This window comes from Apus apus, chromosome 16, assembly GCF_020740795.1.
Source record: "Apus apus isolate bApuApu2 chromosome 16, bApuApu2.pri.cur, whole genome shotgun sequence".
Lineage (NCBI taxonomy): Eukaryota > Metazoa > Chordata > Aves > Apodiformes > Apodidae > Apus > Apus apus.
In genome coordinates, this window is record NC_067297.1 from 5,497,401 (window position 1) to 5,518,789 (window position 21,389).

General features: G+C 41.5%; 1 protein-coding gene across 1 annotated transcript; it reads right to left on the reverse strand.

Annotated features, from left to right (window-relative positions):
• Positions 1 to 2,157: 2,157 nt before the first annotated feature.
• Positions 2,158 to 20,819, reverse strand: LOC127391482 (uncharacterized). The gene is made up of 24 exons (XM_051634282.1): positions 20,780 to 20,819; positions 19,438 to 19,536; positions 18,309 to 18,469; positions 17,703 to 17,827; positions 16,782 to 16,911; positions 16,493 to 16,641; positions 15,518 to 15,705; positions 14,985 to 15,095; positions 14,259 to 14,360; positions 13,829 to 13,904; positions 13,393 to 13,520; positions 12,456 to 12,647; positions 9,814 to 9,840; positions 8,915 to 9,013; positions 8,130 to 8,290; positions 7,113 to 7,237; positions 6,636 to 6,765; positions 5,875 to 6,023; positions 5,322 to 5,509; positions 4,917 to 5,027; positions 4,267 to 4,368; positions 3,909 to 3,984; positions 2,808 to 2,935; positions 2,158 to 2,471 (listed from the first exon to the last, which is right to left on the reverse strand). The coding sequence occupies exons 1-24, from the start codon at positions 20,783 to 20,785 to the stop codon at positions 2,265 to 2,267; spliced, it is 2,970 nt and encodes a 989-aa protein (XP_051490242.1). The 5' UTR covers positions 20,786 to 20,819; the 3' UTR covers positions 2,158 to 2,264.
• Positions 20,820 to 21,389: the final 570 nt, after the last annotated feature.

Here is a 21,389-nt window from a genome sequence, read left to right on the forward strand (position 1 = left end):
TGCCTGAGTAATTATCAATAGAGATTTGAAAGCCAATTGCGAGTGATACACCAATTCCCAACACAAAGAGTATTACAAACAACCCCTGGTACTGAACCTGCAAGGAATTGTACAAGCTCATCACAAAAGAAATGGGTGATATCATAGTCCCGGCATTTCTAAGATACCTTCTTTGATGGTGCTTAACTAATCATAGCAGAAAGTGCAAAGCATCAATGCAAAGATCAGCCAGATAAATGTTATATTTATCAGTTTTGCTGCTCTTCTTCACATTAATTAATTAACCATTCCACAAACCTTTTATTTTCAAATAAACAATATCAGATCGCTGTCAGGTTACTAGCTAGGAAAGCAGAAGAGTATCACAGTTGTACCTGGGAAGTGTGGGAGCAGGTGAAAACAGTACAGAAATGTCTCACCATTTAAGTACTTGACGACATTAAAATTTCTTTAAAAAAATAAATTTCTCTACCCAGCTGGAACTTCAAAGTTTCCATGATGGTTTAGTCCAGAAAATCAATTCTGTTTTTTTTGAATTTTTATTTTAATGTTAGCTCTAATTTTTACAGCAACAAAATTAGAAGCATTGTTCACTGTCCACCCTATTATTTTGAAAATAGTTTAGTACGTATGTACTGTGTTTTTGTAGGAACAGTAATTGCAACAACCTCTCAGTTCTTCTGAGAGATTAGTATGAACAGCTGGTACTGCCAGCTGCAGTACTCACCACATCTGGAAGGAGCTTGTCCATCGTGTATTGCAAGGGTGGCTAATCCCAGGTAGACAGGACTCTGACAGACTGAGGAAGTGTTTTCTCTCATGCTGTTTCTGCACCTTCTGCTTAAGTAACCATCTGACCCTGAGGCTGAGGTTAATGTTTACTTTGTGTGATTTCTGTTGATGGTTTTTGCAGCAGTTGGGCAGCACTTAGAATGCATGGATTAAGTATTTCAACAATTCAACAGGACAGGTCTTTCTGAATGAGAACATGTTGTGGCATAAGTGCTCCCTGTTTTGATACAGCACGTGAAATCAGATCAAATATAAAATCTAACCCAGATTTCAGTTGCTAGAATACACACTTGATATTTAATATCAGAGCTTCTTTTGTGGCTATTCCTTGAGAAGTAGCAAATACATTATTTGAAACTGTTGAATAGAAAACTCCCAAAAACTCAGCATTGATAAATCAGCATGAGTGGTTAAACTGCAGAAAGATAGGACTTACGGTCCTACTAAACAGGAGGCATGGTATACCACTTGAAACTGTGTCAGAAGATGGAAACATAACTGATCATGCTGTATGAAGGCAGGAGAGTTTGGGGAGACAACTGAGTAAACACTGCAGTGGTCAATAGGATCGACAACTCTTGTAGCAGCAGGGTATGGCTGCTGTGGAGCACAGCAGTGGTAAAGTGTAGTATTGTCTGCAGATGTGCACTTTTGAAGTGCAGTGTGTCCTTGCCCAGTACACAGCTGGCAGACATTGGCTAGTTGGCTAGCACAGATTCTGTGCTTTTTTATTTTTTTAGCAGTTAATTATTCATAAAATGGGCTGAAGTGTCTGCTCTCTCTGCACTCTCTCAAAGTGTCACTGTTCCTGTCTCATGCCAGGGCTCTTGTCCTTTAGCTCTCAGCACTGCCTGTGTGTTTGTTAACCTTGTGCCATTGACAGTCATTGTAGAAACAATCAGGCCATGCACTTACTTGATGTCAGCTCAGTAAAACAGAAGAAAATTGAATTATCTTTTTTATTCTATCTGGTATTTGTTCATGTGCAGTATAAATGAACAATACTAGGTCCTTTACAGTGTGATATCATAAAGAGACTAGAAGAAAGTTGTTAGCAAGAACTATGTTTATGTTTAATCTTCTTTTCATCATGCTCTTAATCCTCAGCAGAGCTTTCTTACAAAGTACCAAACATAGGGACATATCCTGCTTCTTTATGATGGTAGCAAAGGAGAAAGACTTGAAAAAAAATACATGTATTATGCCTGAAATTTTTTTCCGTGTGCCAGTTCCGGGAAAGATCTGTAGTTACTAATGTCTTTCTGCTACAGAACTGTTCTAGGAAGAAGCCATTGTCTGTCACCATGGAAAGCAAAGACAAATATAAAACAGGACTACTTGGAGTAATGACGAGATCTCTGTCGGTTACTTTCTGGATTACTTTTATTGAGAACAGTCCATGTCGAAGTTTAGCTTTCAGTTCCATTTTGAGACAGGGCATTTTGTCAGTGGAAGTTGCTTATGGTGGCCTATCAGAGCTTGGTGCAGAATGTCTTTTCTTCATTAGCATTCTTCTCCACACTCTGGAGACGTTTCTTCTTAAATTGGTGTGTTTTGAATTCTTCTGTGATTTCAGAGGTTGACTTCCCTTTTGTTTCCGGGAGGAACAGGTAGATGAGAATTGCTGAAGTAACCAGAACAGCAATAAAGATGAGGAAACAAAAAGGCCCAAGAAGCATCTGGAGATAAAAATAGAATAAGATGAGTGATTTCCCTGGCAACACTTTCCTCTGTAGATTCTTGAAAAGTATTGATTTATCCTTGTGAAATGCAGTACAAGTTGATTTTACAGAAGGAGTATTTATTTATATCTTCAATATGTTCTTAAGGCAGCAGATGATGTCTGAAGTCCAGGGAAGTATTTTACGTAAATGGCCTTCATATGCCAGTAGCAACAGAGGATTCACAGGTTTGATCATCTACAATACATTTCATCCTATTCCCTGTCCAGACCAGCCTAGGAAACTAGTTTAAATTGATAGAGTCAAAGAGAAGATTTGAATGAAATTACATACGACAGCAAAGGGGAAAATCATTCCAGTGAAAGTGAGGCCCAGCCAAATGACGATTCCGCCAATTACAAAAGCAGAGGCCCTTGTTGAGAGGGTGAAGATTTCATTCATGACAGATGTGACTGCTCCAGCTGAGGAAAAAACATAAAAAAGCAATAAAAACATTGTTGTAGTTAACCATGTTCTTAATGGTGAGTGAACAGTTGTCAGAAGTCAAACAGCCCCAGTAAATCAGGGTACTGTGAGATCATCTAAATTTGAGCAGCACAGCCATCTCTGTCTGAATTCCCTTACAGACTTATTTTATGGTCCATGGAGAGAGATGGACACTCCTGAATGTCCCAATGGCCTTTTTATCTCCACTGTGCATAGGAGACACCTGGCTTCTGCTACTGTGAGAATTCTGTTACATTTCAAGACATTCATGGTCCTCATCTATAGCTCTCACAATAATAAAGGCTGCCACTCCAATTTGGAGACTGTAATAACTGAAAGTGGTGTTTGGCTAGGAAACTTTCAGAGTTAAAGTTGAACTTAGGCAAGTGAGGTCCTAATGCAGAGCTGTTGGTTTGGTTCTAGTGTTATTGATGTAGGTGATTCAGGGTGACGTTAAGAGAGGATGAGAAAGGACAGAACTGTGCTAAGAGACAGACTATGTGTACTATCAGGTATCATTCTGTAATAGAGTAGGGTGTTACAGGTGAGTTGAGAAAACTAATGTTCTAGAAGAGGCTGCCTCTGCCCTTAAGCAAAGACAGAGATGGGGCAGATCTGTAGGCACTGAAGAGCATTCACACCCTCCAAAACAAGTCTTAGTGAATTGATTAACAAGTATTTTTTTTTTGCTTGAACCTGTAATCCAGTGAGGGGAAACAGGATCCTGATTCATCAAAATCTGAATAATTTCAAGTAATTTGTTAAACTAATTGTTTCTCGGGTCATTAATTAATCAAATAATTGGGGCTTCCACAGCTTCAGTCCAAACTAAGCTGTTGATTTTCAAAGATATATTCACACAGTGAAGTTCTCTTTCCATACATTCATGGCCTGTGCTTATCCATGTGGTTCAAGGTGTCCTGTTGTTGCTTTTATTGTTGCACTCACCAGGTCCAATCCCATAGGCAATGATGAATAAAAAGATGAGTACAACACTGCAGTAACGCATCCAGGGGAAACGATCCTAGACAAAGGCAAAAGGAGGGAAGAGAATGAAAAATTGTTTTATAGCTGTATCACAGCTGATAGAAACATACAGGAGAAGCAATGAAAAAGCCTTATTTAAAAAGGTGAACTACAATGCAGGACAAAAATAAAAAGAAAAAGCCTTGCAAAGAGGCTATGAGTTTGTATTAAGAAGATATTCTGACCTGCTCTTTTGGACATGAAAGCTAAGGTAGGACTATCTGCTGTCCTGCACAAAGAATTCTGATGCAGGTCCACTCCCAGAGAGACGTTTGCTTACGCTCAATAGCAGGCTTGTTTCCAGCAACACCAGTATCAGAGCCATCAGCAAATAACCACCCCACAAGAGTATCCGACGTCCAAAACGATCAATAATGGAGCTCTGAAGAGTAGAAAAAAACTGCATCTCACTGGAAGCATGGCAACATCCAGCTGCCAGCTGTCCAACAAATCAAGCATTTTTTTGAGATCTGTTTACTTTAGAGAACACAAATCTGTTTGGTACCAGCTTTGTTATTGTATTGAATTTTTTTCTAGCTTCCTATGCTCTGAATTACCATGGCTGCCCAGCATTGCAGCTACTTCTTCATAAGCGCTGTAATAATGCAAGCATGGTATGGCTCGATTTGAATGGATAGATATTCACAAATATGTGGAAATAAGTATAGATATTTATGTTTTAATGACATTTCATTTATATCTATATGAACAAGAGAGGGATTTTTATAAGAAATTGTGGAGAATGAAGATGAGAAGAAAGATCTAAAAGGTGGGACAAAGTTTGGAGCAGATTGTAACAACCATTTTACAAATGTATGCAGTACCACAGAAAAATTCTTCAGTTCATAAGAAGATTAATTTTCTTTAAGGAAGAATAGACTCAACTCACATGGACTTTAAGTCTTAAAGCCCCAGAAAGGTCTGACTTACACAGAGGATGATAGAGGTGAGCTCAGAGACCGCAACTCCTAGAGATACATATGGGATTATGCTTTCCTGCAGGTTGGCTGTCTGAAAAATTTCTGAGGTGTAAAAGGTGATCTGGGAAATAAGAAACATTTTCAAAATTAAGCATAGCCAATACATGTGCTATGAGTTTATTCAGCATCACCTGTTCCTTCCAGGAACTTATGCTGAGTTGGATCTCTTGCATCTCCACCTGAGCAGATCCCTTAAAGGTATGAAGATTACTAGGGATGATACCACTGATGTTGACCAGTAATGGGCTCTGCGTGAGGAGGAATAATGTAGATCCAGAGGAAAGTGACAAGCTGGAATTGTGGTGCTTTGGTTACCTAACAGTAGATATAAGCATGGAACTGGCGTATACTCAACTGCACTCAGGCCACAGAGCTGCAGGCTCAGTAAAAGGAGGAGCATGGTACTCAGCTGCGGGTACACGGATGGTTCTTTCAGCACCTCTAGGACATTCAGGATTTTGGTGCCTTTTGTTACAGCCTTTTCCTTCATCAGGTCATCAAATTCAGATTGATAATTCCCTTCTCCCCAGAGTTGCTTCATGGCTATGGAAGAGACAGAATGAAGTATAATCCCCCAGCATCTGACTCACTCAGAGTTCTGTGGTTTTCAACTTTTAATTATATTAAACATTTGCAGTTCAGTCCATGCTTTGATTCATGTCAATGAGCAAGGGACTTGAACATCACTTATTGGAACAGACTGAAACTTCCCTGGAAAACAGCTTCTAATTTGCTGTAGCATTTAGGGGTAGATCTTAAATATTTCTGATTACTCCACTTATTCTGGAGGACTTCCATTATGTAATTATCAAGAAATCTGTAGCTGGCTAAAAGAAAAGCTGATTCCCTCTATTAGCTTCACTTTTGAAAGAGTTATTCTTTAATAAAAACCTCAAATTTTATTTTACCTTTCAAGCAGCCAGCCTTGTCTCCTTTTTGCAGCAAGAGATAGGGAGGGGACTCAGGAAAGAATGGCAAAAAGAGCAGTTGAATCAATGCCACCAACCCAGAGAAGGACAATAGCACATTCCACATGTCTTCAGTTCCTAAAAGATCTCTATGAAAGCACACAAGAGTGTATTTCTAGTCCACTGCAATTACAATCTATAATTAGTTAGGTATTTTCTAGATCCTAGGCAAGCTAAAGAGACACAATATATATTCAGACATTGGAAAGATATATTGGAATGGAGATGTTTAGGTTAGGGAAGGAAAAATAAACTAATACTTCATTTCTACTGCAAGACTGAGATTTTTCTTGTAATTTGAGTATTTTCTAAACATCAGTGAAGTCTGAATATTCCCACAACAGCTCTCTGAACCAATACTGCAATTCTGCAGGAGGTAATAAAGAAATTAGCAGAGGTTTCAGATCTCAAAAGTTTACTAGGAGTGTTTACATGCAATATTTTCACATTAACTTCAGCAGAGAGACTGCACCTCCAGAGGTAGATTAATCCTTTCCCAAGAGAAGGCCCTTCTCTCCCCATTGTAGGATATGGAAACCTCAGTGACTGGTATGGGGTAGGTGCATCCTTTTTGACAACTGTGGTTAAGCAAAGTAAAACCCTGAGTGTATGTCTGTTTCTAGGACTGGGAGAACAACACATCCCTGCCATGCAGAAGACAAATAAATAGCAAACAGGATGAAAAGGAGTAGCACAAATACCTTAATCCAAGAATCCTTGCTACAGCTTTTCCTAGTGCAAGAAACACAGAGCAGGTCACATTTACAAACCCACGCAACTTCTTAGGTGAGATCTCTCCAGCATACTGAACATGGGCACCCATATGGATTCCTAAAGTGAAGGGGACATGAGAGAGCTAAAGCTGCAGAAAGCAGGAGATTTCATTTTACCTTCAGCTAAAGGTAGCTCTTTCCTCCCTCTTCTGAACTGTTTGCTATAGATCCTTCACAATGATAGGCTGAAAATGTACCTTTTACTTTAAGCAAGATGTTTAGCTAATCCATCAGATCTCTCTCTCAAAAAGACCTCTTGAAGGCAAAGGACAGCTCATCTTACCTTTTCCCAATCTGTTCCTTGTTCCACTGGAGTTACTGTGCATGCCCAGGTACTTCCAGCAGGAAGATTTCTGTATCCACCCCAAAGAAGTCACACTAACATGGAGTAGTGTGGAGTCCTACCAGCACCGATGCCTTCGAGGAAGCGCCCAATCAGGATCATCTCAAAAGACTTGGCTCTCCTGCTGAAGCCAGTATGCAGCGTGGCTATTATTAGGACCACGTCGTTGAACAGCAGACTTTTCTTCCTGCAGTAGCAAATGACATATGGGCACAATCCATTTTTTACTTTTTCATCTTTGACTAACAATTGCCTGTTCTCTGGATTTACAGACCAAGCCATGGCCATGTTTAAAACCGTTGCTTATAAGACAACCATATCAGATCATGAAAAGGCATGATATCTTTGCAGAAAGAGGGAAGCTAGGTTCCTTCTTTCCATGCTAACACTATGTGAGCCCACCATGAGGCTGAAGAATCCTGCAGGATAAATACTGATAAGGAGCAATCTTCTCACTTCTTTCCTATGGGCAAGGCTCCCATCTCAAACACTGCATGTATCCCCAGAACAAGGCAAATCCAGCTTCACTGAGAACTTCCTTCGTTGCCCACCTCAAGCAAGAGAGTTCTGGTTTTGTCCTTTGTGGCCACCCTGGAAGAAAAGTTTCTGAATGTGGCCAGAGGGGACTTCTACTCATCTTTGCTGAAACTCTGATTATTGTTACAGAACCTTCACTTTTTTTTTTTACAGGCTGTGATTCATTAAAAAAAAGAGCAAGCAAAAAAAGTTCTGCCTACAGAATATCAATCCCCCTGTGCCTCACTGCAGTGTTGTTTGGCTCCCTAGGGTATTATTGCCAATAAAGACATTTCAGAGACTTATTTCTTTCCTGCAATTTCAGCAAAAATACAGAAAGTCTTATGTGTAGAGGAAGTATTTATGGCACAAAAAACTGTGACAAGGGAATCCAAAATAGTTGTATATTCTTATCTCTCTAACGTACCCAGGTGTAGTTAGTTATACATGCTGGGTTAATTCTGCTCCAGAAGGGGGCAGTGAGAATTCTGACATCCATAGTGTTACGTGAGTAGTAGTCAGCTGCTCTCCTTGATTAGTGAGCTGATGGGAAATATACTTACTTTCCATATTTTGCAGCCAGGTACCCACTACACAGACACCCTATCATTCCACCCACACAGTACATAGACACAATGAAGGACCACAACAATGTGAGTGTCTCCTGATGCAGCACAGAACCGTATCTCTCCAGCCAAGTTTCATTGATAAACTTCTGAATGTACTGGGACAGAAAAAGAGATTTTCATTTCACTGAGGCACTAATCACAATAGTTCTTCATAATGTTTACAACTTGAAAAAAAAATTAGATTAATAGTAATTACTAAAATCATGACTATGGGACACTTGTTGGCAAATTTTGACTGATATTTCCACTCAAACAGCCTCACAGTGGAAGAGAATCTTTCAAAAATTAATTGTACTCTTTAGTCTGTTGGATCCTGTTTCTCCTACACCAAAATATTGGGACTTTTAAAAAATCTAGTGAAGTGCAAGTGTTCTTGTTGCAGGTAGCAGATACAAAGAGAAAGGGCTAAACGGAAGGCTGAAACTCAATCAGCTTCTTTTTGATCTTTTTTCTCTAGGGCATGGTCTTTAAGGAGGGTGTTTCAGTATTTTCAGTATGTTGTTTCCACACTGTTCTGTGGGAAGTTGTCCTTGGAGCACAGCTCTTAGCAATCATGCAAACTCATTTTGTCCTTTGACAATGGACAGTATAGCATTGGAAAGAGCTGGGAATGAACTCACATGGCAACACCTAACAGGCTTTTGAGAGCACCTTCAAAGTGTAAGGCCTAGTCCCATGAAGAGCAGTTACAAATGTGACTTTATGAAGGATTTTCTTACCGGAGAAGTATAATTGATCACAGACATTTGAAAACCAGATAGGTGGGTTCCACCAATTCCCAGCACCATTATCATCAGCAATACCTTCCGGTATTGAACCTGCCAAAGATGATGAAACACATCTTAAGTTCCTGATACCAGAGGCAATTTATGAGCTTTTATATTTCCACATTTCTATGATTAAGAAGCTTTTAAATACAAAATCCATTTCAAATTTGTCAATAATCAAGCAAAATCGCTGGGAAATTGTTAAGATGCAAACCTGCACATTCTTTTATATTCCTCTCCTGGTTATTAGCAGCCTGACATGATTCAGCCTTGAATTCTATTAGCTCTTGAGTCCTCTTAAAACTTTTTTCTTTCTTTCACTTTTATTATCCCCATAGGAAACTACATTTTTAGAGTCCCTACTTGAATGACTCCTGTTTGGGTCCCTTCCAACTCAGCATATTCTGTGATTCTACGATCCTACAAAATGCTGTGTTTCCATGATGTACACTGGACTTCAGAGCACTCTTCACAAGCACATATGTTTTCAGGCATTTAGTCAGGTCAGATGAGTATCCTCAAGTATCCTTGAGAGCGCAGGGCTCTCAAGTAAAGCAGGAGGGTTTTTTCTGTTTTGACTTTTTCATTGCTGGTATTTTCTCTATCTTCCTCAAAATGCCTATTCTCTCCTGGTTTCCCAGGTCCTCTTTTAAACCTCTCAGTCTTTTGTACTTCTAATATATTGTCTGAAGATGCTATGTAGTCAGTCTTACTGCTGAAGCAGTGTTATCTCAAGTATGTGCTCTGTTGCTCAGTTTGTTACATGAAAGATTGATTCCTTTTGCTGTAATCTTTAAAGATCATGCTGCTGTTAGCAACTAGGGCTAGAAGACAAGAAGTTGGATACTCACCAGGTCTGAGAGGAAACCAGCCATTTCCTCTTAACAACCTGCCTGCTCTGAAATCCCTTGTCAAGTCTGTCAGATGAGAGATGTTTTTTACACTTAGATTACAAGAATTTGGGATCATTGCACAGAAGTTAAATTCTAACTATGTGGCTTTTGGTAAATCGTGTCCTCCTCTAACAGTGGCCAGGGCCTCTTCTTGCTGGTTTAATTATTCTAAGACCCAGATAGGAGAAGTTGATTACAACATTGGTAAATGTTTACCCTTCTTGTAGTGGGAGCGCTCCCCATTATTCGCACTGCTAGAACAGCTGCATGTTCCTGTTGTGTGAGGAGGCAGACAGTGCTACCAGCTTCCCACCAGGGCAGCAGGGTCCCTCCTCACCTCTCTGACCAGCAGCTTAGGCAGAGTGTGTTTTCTTCCTCTCCCCTCTACTGCAGAGATAAGACACCTAGTGTTGTAGCTAAGCTGCAGTGCCTCTTCTAGCATGTTGTATTTTCTATTGTTTGGAGTGATTTGAACAATTTCCCAGTTGCAGGACATGAAGTGTCTGAATATTGGCACACTGGGTCTTTGCTAACACCCAGTTCTTTATAGAGGGTCAGGCTGTTTCCAGAACCGCTCAGAAGCCTCACTCTTGCCTCCCTATAACAGTGCAGTTGTCCTACTGTGTGCTAGAGTGGGATGCTCATTCTGCTCTGCCTTGAGAATTGATTTTAAGAAGTACTTTTCACCTTGAAATCAGCTAAAGACTATTTACAAAGAGTGTAAGTCAGTTCTTGCTTCTTTCAGGCTTCTACATATTACATGTAACATTCTGTACTACACTGAACACAACAAAAATCACTCTGTACTGCAAAGATTTAATTGCCTATGGTGAGTGCTGGAAGGGGAGGTGGGAAATTTGGGTTATGGTTCTGAAAGCACCAGAAACTTTGCTCAGGAGCAGGGTGGAAGCACTGACGTTCCTCCTACCGTTCGCTTCTCATGTTACAGGGACTGCCAGCAGCCCCATGCTCTCTTAGGCCCTGTGCCCTGCAGCACAGGGTGAGTTTGCTGAGTCACACCTTGACCTTTCTCCTGCTGGATGTCTCTTCAAACCCTCTGCCTGGGTGTCTCATTGCACTTGTGTGATCCTGGAAATCAAATACGTGCACAGCAGATTCACCAGTACTTTTTAACCTTTATTCCCAATCCATGCTAGTTTATGGCAGCATTAATGATTTACCATGCTTTCCCTCTTGCAGACAGTATTTACTAGTAGAAGGGAAGAAGGGAAGAAGTCAGGCATGCTGGACAAGATCATGCTGTAGACATGTAAGGAAATGAGCTTTTAGTGTCTTGTAAGATACTAAAAACTTCCTCACTGGGAACCAGTAAGGTTGAGAAAGACCAGACCAGATAAAGACTTTTAAACTAATCAATGTCTTACCTAATAATTTATTTTCAAAATACTTTAAATGTTCTTGGTTTTTTTTCTTTTTTTCTTTCTGTATTCTTGATTTGACCAGGAGAAGGAATGTAAGTTGGTTCTTACTGTGGTATTGTGCAATCCATCACCTTTGGCCTTGAAATTCCAAACTTTGTCTGGCTTTTTTTGGTAATATGAGGATTGCCACAGGAAGGATGGCTGTGTTGGGGAAGTCCGCTGTTCTTGGTATTAGCCCTTGGCTCTGCTACAAATACTGTTAGAGGACAGGGTGAAGATAAAACAGCAGGAACCTTAGGGCTGTGAAAGAAACTGAAACTTATTATTCAGGTGCTTTTGCAAATTCTACTGTGCAGCACCTGCAGCAGTCAGCAGTGAAAATCTCATTTCCAGAATAAGACAGACACAGTATTCCTTGATCCCAACAACACACTTCCAGAAGATACTCCTGGGAACTCAATCCCATTGAACCCCAACGTTCCTTCTCTCTGACAGAGAACTCTAGGCTCAAGACATGCTGCATAGTCAGAGCTAATGAAGGAGCTGCAGCTCTGCTTTCATCACTCATGCTTTCCTTCAGTGCTGCAGGTCACAGAAGCGTGGTCATAAGCTTCTCAGGAAAGTCCTATTGCCCTTTACACAATTAGACTTGCTCTCAAGTCTAATTGTAAGAGGGGGAAACACTGCATATCAGTTCTGTCTACTGATAAGCAAGGTACTCTTCTTCCACTGGACTAAAGAGCTAAACACTTAATTCATCTGCACTGAAGCTCCTTCTCTGGGAAGGCTCAGCAGCACTGAACTTGTTAATTGGAGCAGATAATTTCAACATTAAAGCTGTCTTCTTTTTATCTTAGTTTCACAAGCATGTTGTACATCTGAACCTTTCACACTCCCTTTCTCCAATAACTGTAGACTCCTGGTTTCGGTAAGAAGAATAGTAGATCCTGTTTTTTCAATTTATGTAGCTGCTAATCTGCAGGTCTTATTTCTGTATTTTTTTTTTCTGCAGAGGATTTAATTCAGCTCATATTTCAGCAGTTGTAGAGAACCACCAAATCCATCCTGCACCCAACACTGCAGGTGATTATTTTTAAAATACATATTTCTGCTGTTCGTGGAGCAATGGATTCTCTCTTGTTTAGTGAGGCTTCTGGGCACTGCAGTTATAAAAGAGCAACATACTGAGTGGAGATTTTGTCATTAAAGTCTAGTAACAGTCATTACTGAGCAGTAACTCTGCTGTAGGGCTGTCTGTCCCTTCTTTCCACGATAGTTGAGGCGGTTGAACTCCTCCATGACCTGCAGCATGGTCTTTCCTTTGGTCTCTGGCACCACGAAGAAGACAAAGATAGCCATGGACAGGCAGTATGTCAGGAAAATTATGAAACAGAAACTACCAAGAGCTTCCTATAGGAAAAGAAAGAGACAAAATGTGTTCATATAAACTCATCTTGATTTCTTTTTCTTATGGTTCTTCTTTATGGTTTTGTGTTTACTAAAAAACTTGGCCAGGGACTCAGTTGATGTAAATCCTCCTTGCTGCCACCTGGGGAATGACACCAAGTGATCAGATGAGCTAATTCTCCTTTCCTGTTTTAAGGAAAAAAAGTTGTTTGCTCAGCAGACATTGAATGTCATTGCTTGGCAATTCAGAGAAGTGCTGAGCTCTTCCTTTCTGCTTTGTCCCTCTCAGTCAGTGCTAGACTGGGGAAGGCACATAGTGTGTAAGCTCTGTCCTTCCTTGCTCAGTCCAAAACTGCAAAGGCTTTAGTTTCTTCCTACTTCCTAGTGCTGGGTGAGATCTTCAGGACTGCCCATTTTCCACATTAACTCCCAAGGGGATGCACATCCAGGACAGGAGGGGGAAAGAAGGGAGCCCCTCATGACATTCAAATGACATCTGACAGTGTTGGTGCCTCTGTCACCACTTGTGTGTCTGCCAGTGTCACACTTACTGTGTGTGCAGTGAGCAGCATTTTGTGGGTTTTCTACGCTTTGACTTGGTATCTGGGTAAAAAGAAAGGAGCCACCAGAACTGCCATTGGTTTGGGCTCTGTCCTTTGTGTGAAGTGCTGAAAAAGAGAAGTATGCTCTGGGTTGAAGAAGGGTCTAACCTCCTCTGAACTGAGACAAAACACCCTGCTTTGCTTACCACAATGAAGGGGAACAAAAGTCCAAGGAGGAAGAGTTGGATCCAGTTTGTAATTCCATTAAAAACATAAGCAGCTGGTCTGTATGACTGAATAAATATTTCTGTGGGCAAGGGGCATAATACTGCAGCTGAAAAAATGTTGGAGAAAAAAGGAAGTTTAGCAGTTTTGCAAGATGCTTCTGTAACTCACACTTCCTATTGCCACATAGTTAATGGTTTTAACTGACCTGGAAGTGTCAAGAGGAAGGCATCAAGGGGTGCAATATGAAATGAAGTTCTACCTCCTACCAGAGTATGGAGGGGAACATCTACCCCTGTGCTGAACTGGGAGAAGGGATTCATACTAGCTGTGGAACAGCTATGCCTGGAACCTTTCCTAAAGGCTGCAGTGAGGAAGGAATAAGTTTATGAAACCATTCCAGTAGAAAATACCAACCTGGTCCAGCACCAAAGCTCATGATGAAAATAAAGATGAGTGCAACAGAGCAGTATGGTACCCAGGAAAAGGAATCCTATGTAAGGAAATGAAAAGCAAATAAAATCAGGAATTAAAATTTTATTTAACCAGCTCCATTAGAAACATTCATCACTGCTATGTATGTATGTTTAAACACACATCTGTTTCCTCTGCTTCCAGAAACTTCACAAGGAGATAGTCTTGGCAGTCATCATGGTTATATAAAACTATTGGCTTCAATCTGCATGTACATGGCTGGGAACAGACCTCTGTTAGTAGGATGGTTAGCCTCAAAAATACTTCTGCTCCTTCTAGTAAGTGATTTTGGGGTCAGGAAATAGTAATGGCATCTGCCATACAATAAAACATGTAGAAGCGGCACAGCTCTAATGCGTAAGTGGGGTCTTACCTGTAGTGAAAGTGTGACTGTGAGGAGCCCCAAAGCCAAGGCCATAACAGTGTAGCTTTTCCACAGCAGTGCCTTCCTCCCTGCATGCTCAATCAGGAAACCCTGCAACCAGGAGGACACGCTGTCAGCTCCAAAGGACTAAACTTAAAGGCAGGCGCTGGTGAGTGGCTCTGGTAGCTGCCTTCACTGGCCAGGCTCTTTGAAGAGCTGGGGACTGGGATGTGGGACCTCCTCTGGTGAGTAAAGGCATCTGGGGAGGCTGAGCAGGACCAGGAGCTGCAGGGAGCAGGGAAGGCAAGGAGGTACAGGGCTGCAGGGAGCACTGCCAGGGCATCAGGGCTCTGAGGATGCATTCTGCAGGCAAAGGAGAGTCAGGGAGGGCAGCAAAATGGAAACTCTTGCGCTGTTAATTGCCATGAATCCTACAGCCAGGAGTCCCGCTGACAAGAGGACACAGGGCCTGTCACCTGCCCTACTTACAGAGGGGAACTGGAACTCCCAAGGCTGGCTCAGGCTGGGCTGTGATTTTGAGAGAATGACTCCTCTATCCTCCCATAAATTGAATATAAATGCTCATGCTTGTAGAGTGTGTGGAGATAATTTTGTGTGATCAGTGCTAATATTTGCTGCAGAAGTTTGATTCCTGAAGCTCCATTAGAGTAATTCTAAGGATTGAAAGGAACCATGCATTACAGCAGGATGAAGTTCAGCTGAAGAGTCACTTACACACAGAACTGTGGAGAGGATCTCGGTGATCCCAACTCCCAGGGAGACATAGTGGGTTTGAGCAGGGGGAATTCCAGCCTTTATAAAGACGTTGTATGCATAAAAGTAAACCTGGAAAGAGTAGAAATATGTGAAGGGTCTACCCATGCGGTCATGTTTACATTGGCTTCTGTCCTGTTTGACAGAAAATAACTGATCAGACTGTAGCAAAAGAGAAAATCATCTTCTGGATTTCAGTAACTAATCCTCAGTGATTTCTCAAGGCTTATTTGTGCAGAACAGCTTTACTAACTGCTGTGTCTTGAAGTCAGTAACAAATATAGCATTTTTCTTCTCTTTTTCCTTGCTTTTATCACTGCCTTTGTCTTATGTTACAGGTTATAATTCTATCTGACATTTTTCACATATTTTAGTGTCTCATGTACTCATGTCCCCTCCTTATAACCACTGTTTCAGTCAGCATCTTACTACCTGTTGCAGAATTTACTAGAAAGTGTAGGCATTCCAGAAGCAGAGGGAAGCAGGACACCTACCACATTGGCACCAATTAGCTGCGTGCATGAGGAGACAAGGAAGAGAGTGATGAGCTGCCAACGAACAGCTTGGTCATGAAAGAGATCACACACACTCTTGGACTTCTCCCCACAGATGGCTTCCTGCTCTGCCATCATGTCATCTATTTCAGCCATATGGTCACCATCTCCCCAGAGCTGTTTCACAGCTGGAAGAAGAGGGAGAGAGAAGATGACTCCTGATCCCAGCTCAGCAGCACAGGCATTCATTCAGAAGATTACTTCCTGCCTTGCAAAGTGCCTTATTTGAGCTTTGGGCTCCTTGCTTGTATGAATTTCCTTGAGATCTGGCATCAGAGTAGACACAGATCCAATTCATTGCAATCTGTTTTTACCCATACATCTTAATCATGACCTCACCTTTGGCCAGTAGCTGTCTACAGTGTTTCAACATAAATCACACCTAAATTCTCACCAATTCTTCCCCAAATATCCTCCTGCTAAAGGTGTAGTTCTAGTGCATGCACCAAAACACATACAAGGAGAAATAACCCCTACGTTAAAAAATAAGTCTACATCCAAAGATTTCTCTCTTCCGATAGTTAAAAACCCACAAAGGCTGTTCCTCTGCTTATGTCAGAAGTTTCTGCCAGGTTTATTGAAGAACTGGAATGCTTATGAATATGGGATGGCAAAGAACAGTGTCCCTCCTTTAGAGAAGGTACCATATCCACACCCTGACTGTTCAGGGTACAGTCTGTGTTGATGAAAATACAAGCTATGTGTGATCACATCCCTCAGAAAATTCTGGCAGGGGGTAAGGGAATACATACTAATGTCAAAACAGACAAGACTTTCATTAAAGCTGAAGGTGGTTTCAGAGCCAGAAGTCCAAGAGTCTTTTTCCCAACTGTACCTCCCTTCCATGTTCCTGTGGGGCTTTACTGTATTTTCCACTTTTTGCTAAAATGAATGCTTTGTGGCCCATTTCCTTACCCTTGATGCACCCCTCCTTGTCCTTTTTGTCAATGAGTAGGTAGCGGGGAGAGTCTGGGAAGAAGGGGAGGGTGAGAAGCTGAACGAGGGCAGGGAGCGCATTGGCTGCCATGAGAACAGGCCAGAGAGCATCTACTCCAAGAACTTCTCTGAAACAAAACCAGCAGAGCAAGAGGAGCTGAGCAGCTCTGTGTGCAGACCAGGTGAGCACATGCAGACACGGGGTTGTCCCTCAGCCCTGCTGCATGTGTGTGGCAGAATAAATTAAATAGGTCTCATACCCCCTTACCTGAGACCTAAAGCAAATCCTATGAACTTTCCCACAGCAATGGCAGTAGAAGCTGTTATGGCAACGAGCCCGCGGAGCTTCCGTGGGGCACATTCCCCAGCATACATGAGATTGATATTCAGAGCTAAACCTGCAGTGACAAAGGACTGTCAGGGCAATTCAGACTCCCATAGGCCTGATGCTTTGGAGGGGACCATTACATGCAAAGCATAAAGGGTTAGGGGCTGAGATACGTTTTTAACTGCGCTGAGTATGTGTCTGCCTGACATGAAGCATGTTCGCAGTACAGGATTGCTGTTGCTCCCTTTAATCTCAGGTTATATATTCAGCATCTACTCAGGCTGCTTATGTGCCTCATATCATGCTTGAAACCAAGTTAACAAATGCTATATATTCCATTTTCTCAGTGAATTAATTAATATCTATTCCACTTTTTAATATTTTTGTTGTTGGTGGTTTTGGTTATATTATTTTTATCAAACTGCTGATGGATCAGAAGGACTGACAGAATGCCTTCTGAGGCATATGGAAATTAGGATTGCCCAGCCTGAAAAACCATTCCTTTCTCTGTAATATGGAAGGCAGTATCAGCCAGAAGGAGCAGCAATAGAACCCACAGAGGTCAGCTTTCTATGGAGTGAGCATGCTCCCCTGAAACATTGCATGTTTTGGGTTTTTCACAAATTGGCAGTACTTTTTGTATGGATTGGATGTAAATATAAAAGAAGGAGAAATTGAGATGTCACACATGATTAATTTAATTATATTTGTGTTTTCTTATTTAGTAAAAAAATGAGTTCAGCAATCAGGCCCTCTGCAGAGTTTAGTGTAATCTGTGATCAGTATATTCGGTCTGGTAAATCCTTGTGACTTCCAGTCACAGCTCTGCCAGCTATTTAATACCATAGGCTGCTGATTTACCTCCACACACTCCAGAGAACACTCTTCCAGCAATGATCATCTCAAAGGATCCACACAGCCGGCTGAGTCCCATCAGAGCTGCGCTCAGCAGAGCAGGGATATTGGCAAGCAGCATGGCCTTCTTCCTGAAATTCATTTAAATTACTGTGAGCATAAATATGGTCCATGTGTCATTCACAGCCTGGCAGAAGTGGCATGAATTGTACCATGGTTAAAGAGTCTGTGCTGGCTTCTGAGAGCAGCTACAGTGAAGTGAATAAGAAATGGGAATGGGAAAACTTTGTCATGGACTGGTAAACTAGTTGAAGCTTTTGATGCCTCTAGTGGAGCCAGTACCTAGACTGACAAACAAGCTTTGTGCATGCACTCCCATGATTTCTCTGGGCTGGATTCACTTTGGAATTTATAAGGGACAGGTTATGATTTTCTTTGTGATCACTGGCAGATTTTGCCATGCTGTTTTTCCACTGAACTGATCTTTCATCTGAATCAGCTCTGGGCTGCTCACAGTGCCACTTCACATGTGATGTTTCTCCCGAGACACAGCCACCTGTTTTTGTAGTTTGTGGGTGTAAACAGAAAGACTAATGTAATAATCATTCCTACCTTCCAAATCTAACAGACAAATACCCAGCAGACAAGGACCCCAGAAGCCCACCGATGCTGTAAATGGACACAATGAAGGACCACATCAAAGTAATCATGTCTTCACTGGGAGAAGAGCCATATCTCTTCAGCCAGGTCTCACGGATGAAACTTTTGATGTGCTTCAAAAGAAAAACAGAAATCAATGGACTCGGGCAACATGTTTGTGCATAATTGCACTTCTTTTTTACTTGTCTTACCTACTTACTGGTCTTTTTGATACAATTCTGTCACGACCTTGGTTGAAATCTTAGCCCCAGTGAAATCAAAGGGAATTTTGACACTAACATTCCTGGAGTTAATGGTTTAGCAACAAGGTGCAATGAAAAAATAAATTAATTAATACAACAATATTAAACACTGAGTGTGAATGCCATTAAGAGAGTGTTTATGTGCGAAACACTGATTGTTTTGCTACCTGATCTTCCTTACCATTCCCACTTACCCACCTGCTGTATCCTGTCTGATGCCTTGGGTGAAATCCAGGTTTGACTTCCAGTAACTTCAATGAGATCAGGATTTGTCCCTGGCTTATTGTGGGGTCTCTCTGACCTGCTGTTCATAACCTCCATGGCACCTTCATTCTTGATGAGGGTTTCCAATGTGTTATTAGTATGATCTAAATGTCCTTTGCACCGTTCAGGATGACAAACACCTCCCCTAATTTTCCTTTTCCAGCTGCAGTTATCAGTGCTGACCTCAGCTCTAGAGCTACTGTCCTTCCCTGTCCTATTTCACCCTGCAGGCATGCCTAGACCTAGCATATGTGGCCAAGCAGATGGTACAAAAGACTTCCTGAGCACTGGAAAGAGAAAAGTGTCCTGTGAGCAATCCAACTCAGTAAGGGGGAAATGGTTGACTTTCGAGGTATCACTCCTCCTCCTCCTGCCCAGTTCTGTCACACCAGACAGAGGTTAATACCCCATGAAACACAAGAGCAATAGCAGCTACTCTTAGAACCAAGAAGCCACAGTGAGTGTAGTTTGGAGAGCAAAACTGAAAAACTTAGTGAATGCATATAGAGGCAGAAAGGCAGTGGAACATTGAAATCCATGCTGGTAGCTCAGTTTTTTGAGATGTCCCTCCTTACCTCAGCAGGAGAATTGATAATGGAAACCTGCAACCCATACTGGAAAGCTCCACCAATGCCCAGGACGAAAGCCAGGAGGAAGAGGTTGTAGCTCATTTTCTGGAAGGAAATAAAAACAGCAAACAAAGCTGGTACAGCTATTCAGACATGGCCCCAGCTGCCCATTTTACCTCCAGGAACTCAAAACAGCTTAAGCAGTGCCAGGCACCTGCCTCCTCCCAGACCAAGCAGACAGTGCAGAGTGCAAGAGAAGACCATAGCTACTAAAGCACAGGACAGTGAGAAATTTGAGGAGAGACAAAGCTCATAGCTGTCTCCCAGAATCCAGTTACACACTTCAGTGCTTCTGTCTTCAGCTTTGGCCATCTTAACCTGCTCTATCACAGGGTAACTAGTTGCAGGAGCATGGTGCAATGTGCAAGCATTATGTGCACAGTTTCCATCTATTTGTCCTTCTTCCTCCTCCTCCTTTCCCACTTGTTATCTCACCTAAATGAATATTTTGTTCAGTGACTTAGCTAAGACTAGATAAACATTTGGGGATTGAAGGGAATTCCTGGTTTCACAATTTATTCATTCTTTATTAGAACTATATCTGACAGGAGGCTTAGGAATAACTGCCATATATCACGGCGAGACATGTATACCCCATCCCTCCCACTCCCCCTGCTCTCTGTCACTGTCTTGGTGACATTGTGTCCAGCAATGATGGCATGAGGCTGCATTTCTGTCTCCAGAACAGATCATATTCAAAGGCAATGCTGAACCATGATTACAAACATTTACAAGCTGATCTCTAGTCAGAGGAATGCATTGCTTGAACAGGCATCAAATTTATCCATGTTGCAACATTGTTGGCTTCAAACGAGTCAGCTCTGAATAAATTTGGTATTTGGCACATTCATATATTACTTGACAACAATTGCCTGTTTGTCAAAGCACTAGGAAGACATGACATTTACAGCTTCTGCTACTAGACATCCCTACTATCCTTTGTGCTACAAAAACATGCCACACATCAGCAGGAAACTGCACGTCAGTAAGAAAATCAGTAAGCCCTATTCCAAGTGCAAATTTTATATTGTGCTTGCAGCAAATTTCCTGGTCTCATCCCTATTCAGTACAATAACACTACTAACTGATTTTTCTGTTGTATACTCTTGGATGAGTTTTCCAGTCAAAGAGATTTTAAATTCAGGAAGTTTGTTAACTTACTACTCATCCAAAAATTGTTTTCTGTACTTAATTGATGCAACAGGTCTTTTAGAATAGCAGAAAGGAAAAATAAATATGTACTGCAAAAATTCTATTTGGGGATAAAAAAAGATAAACATATACCAACTTGCATGCAAAGGTAGTCATCTCCACTTGCAGACTAGGTCTTTCCTGATGCTTTCTTTGGTTGCTCAGGACAAAGTCACTCTATATATAGAGAAGGAGGAGCCTGAGATAATATTTCAACATGTCATTTCATCCTTTCTCAGTGTTTACACTCCTTTTGGTTTGTTATGATGTTCTTGATATTTGGTTTGTCATTATTGTGTTGGTTACTGATGAAACTGTGGATAATTTTGGCAGCTGTGTGTTCGTGCCAGGTCACTAGGGAAGAGAAGCTCCAGCAGCAGCTGCCTGAGAGTCAGAGCTGCAGGAGATGAGTAAAGGACCATAAAAAAAGGCACTGATGGAATTCAGGAACCAGCAAAAACTAGAGTAGACTGGCTTGGATTCCCCAAGTCATTGGTTGTGTAATCAGTTATTACACTTAAAGGAAAAGGTCCTGACTGCTACTTTTCAGGCTCAGGACAGCAAAGCCTTATGAAGCCTGGACTTGACTAAGCCTGGCTAAGCCTTTGGATTCAACTCTTGAATTATGGGATCAGTTGACACCTGAAGAGTAATAGTCATTGCCTGAAAGTTCAAGTGTGTGACCCTATGATGTATGGTAGATGTTA

What these genes read in the sequence shown, in the direction of transcription:
- LOC127391482 (XM_051634282.1), bottom strand. An exon ending in TTGTCTGTTAGATTTGGAAG is followed by an intron (nt 17,828 to 18,308) that starts GTAGGAATGATT and finishes AATGAATTTCAG; the next exon opens with GAAGAAGGCCATGCTGCTTG. An exon ending in GTTCTCTGGAGTGTGTGGAG is followed by an intron (nt 16,912 to 17,702) that starts GTAAATCAGCAG and finishes TTGTCACTGCAG; the next exon opens with GTTTAGCTCTGAATATCAAT.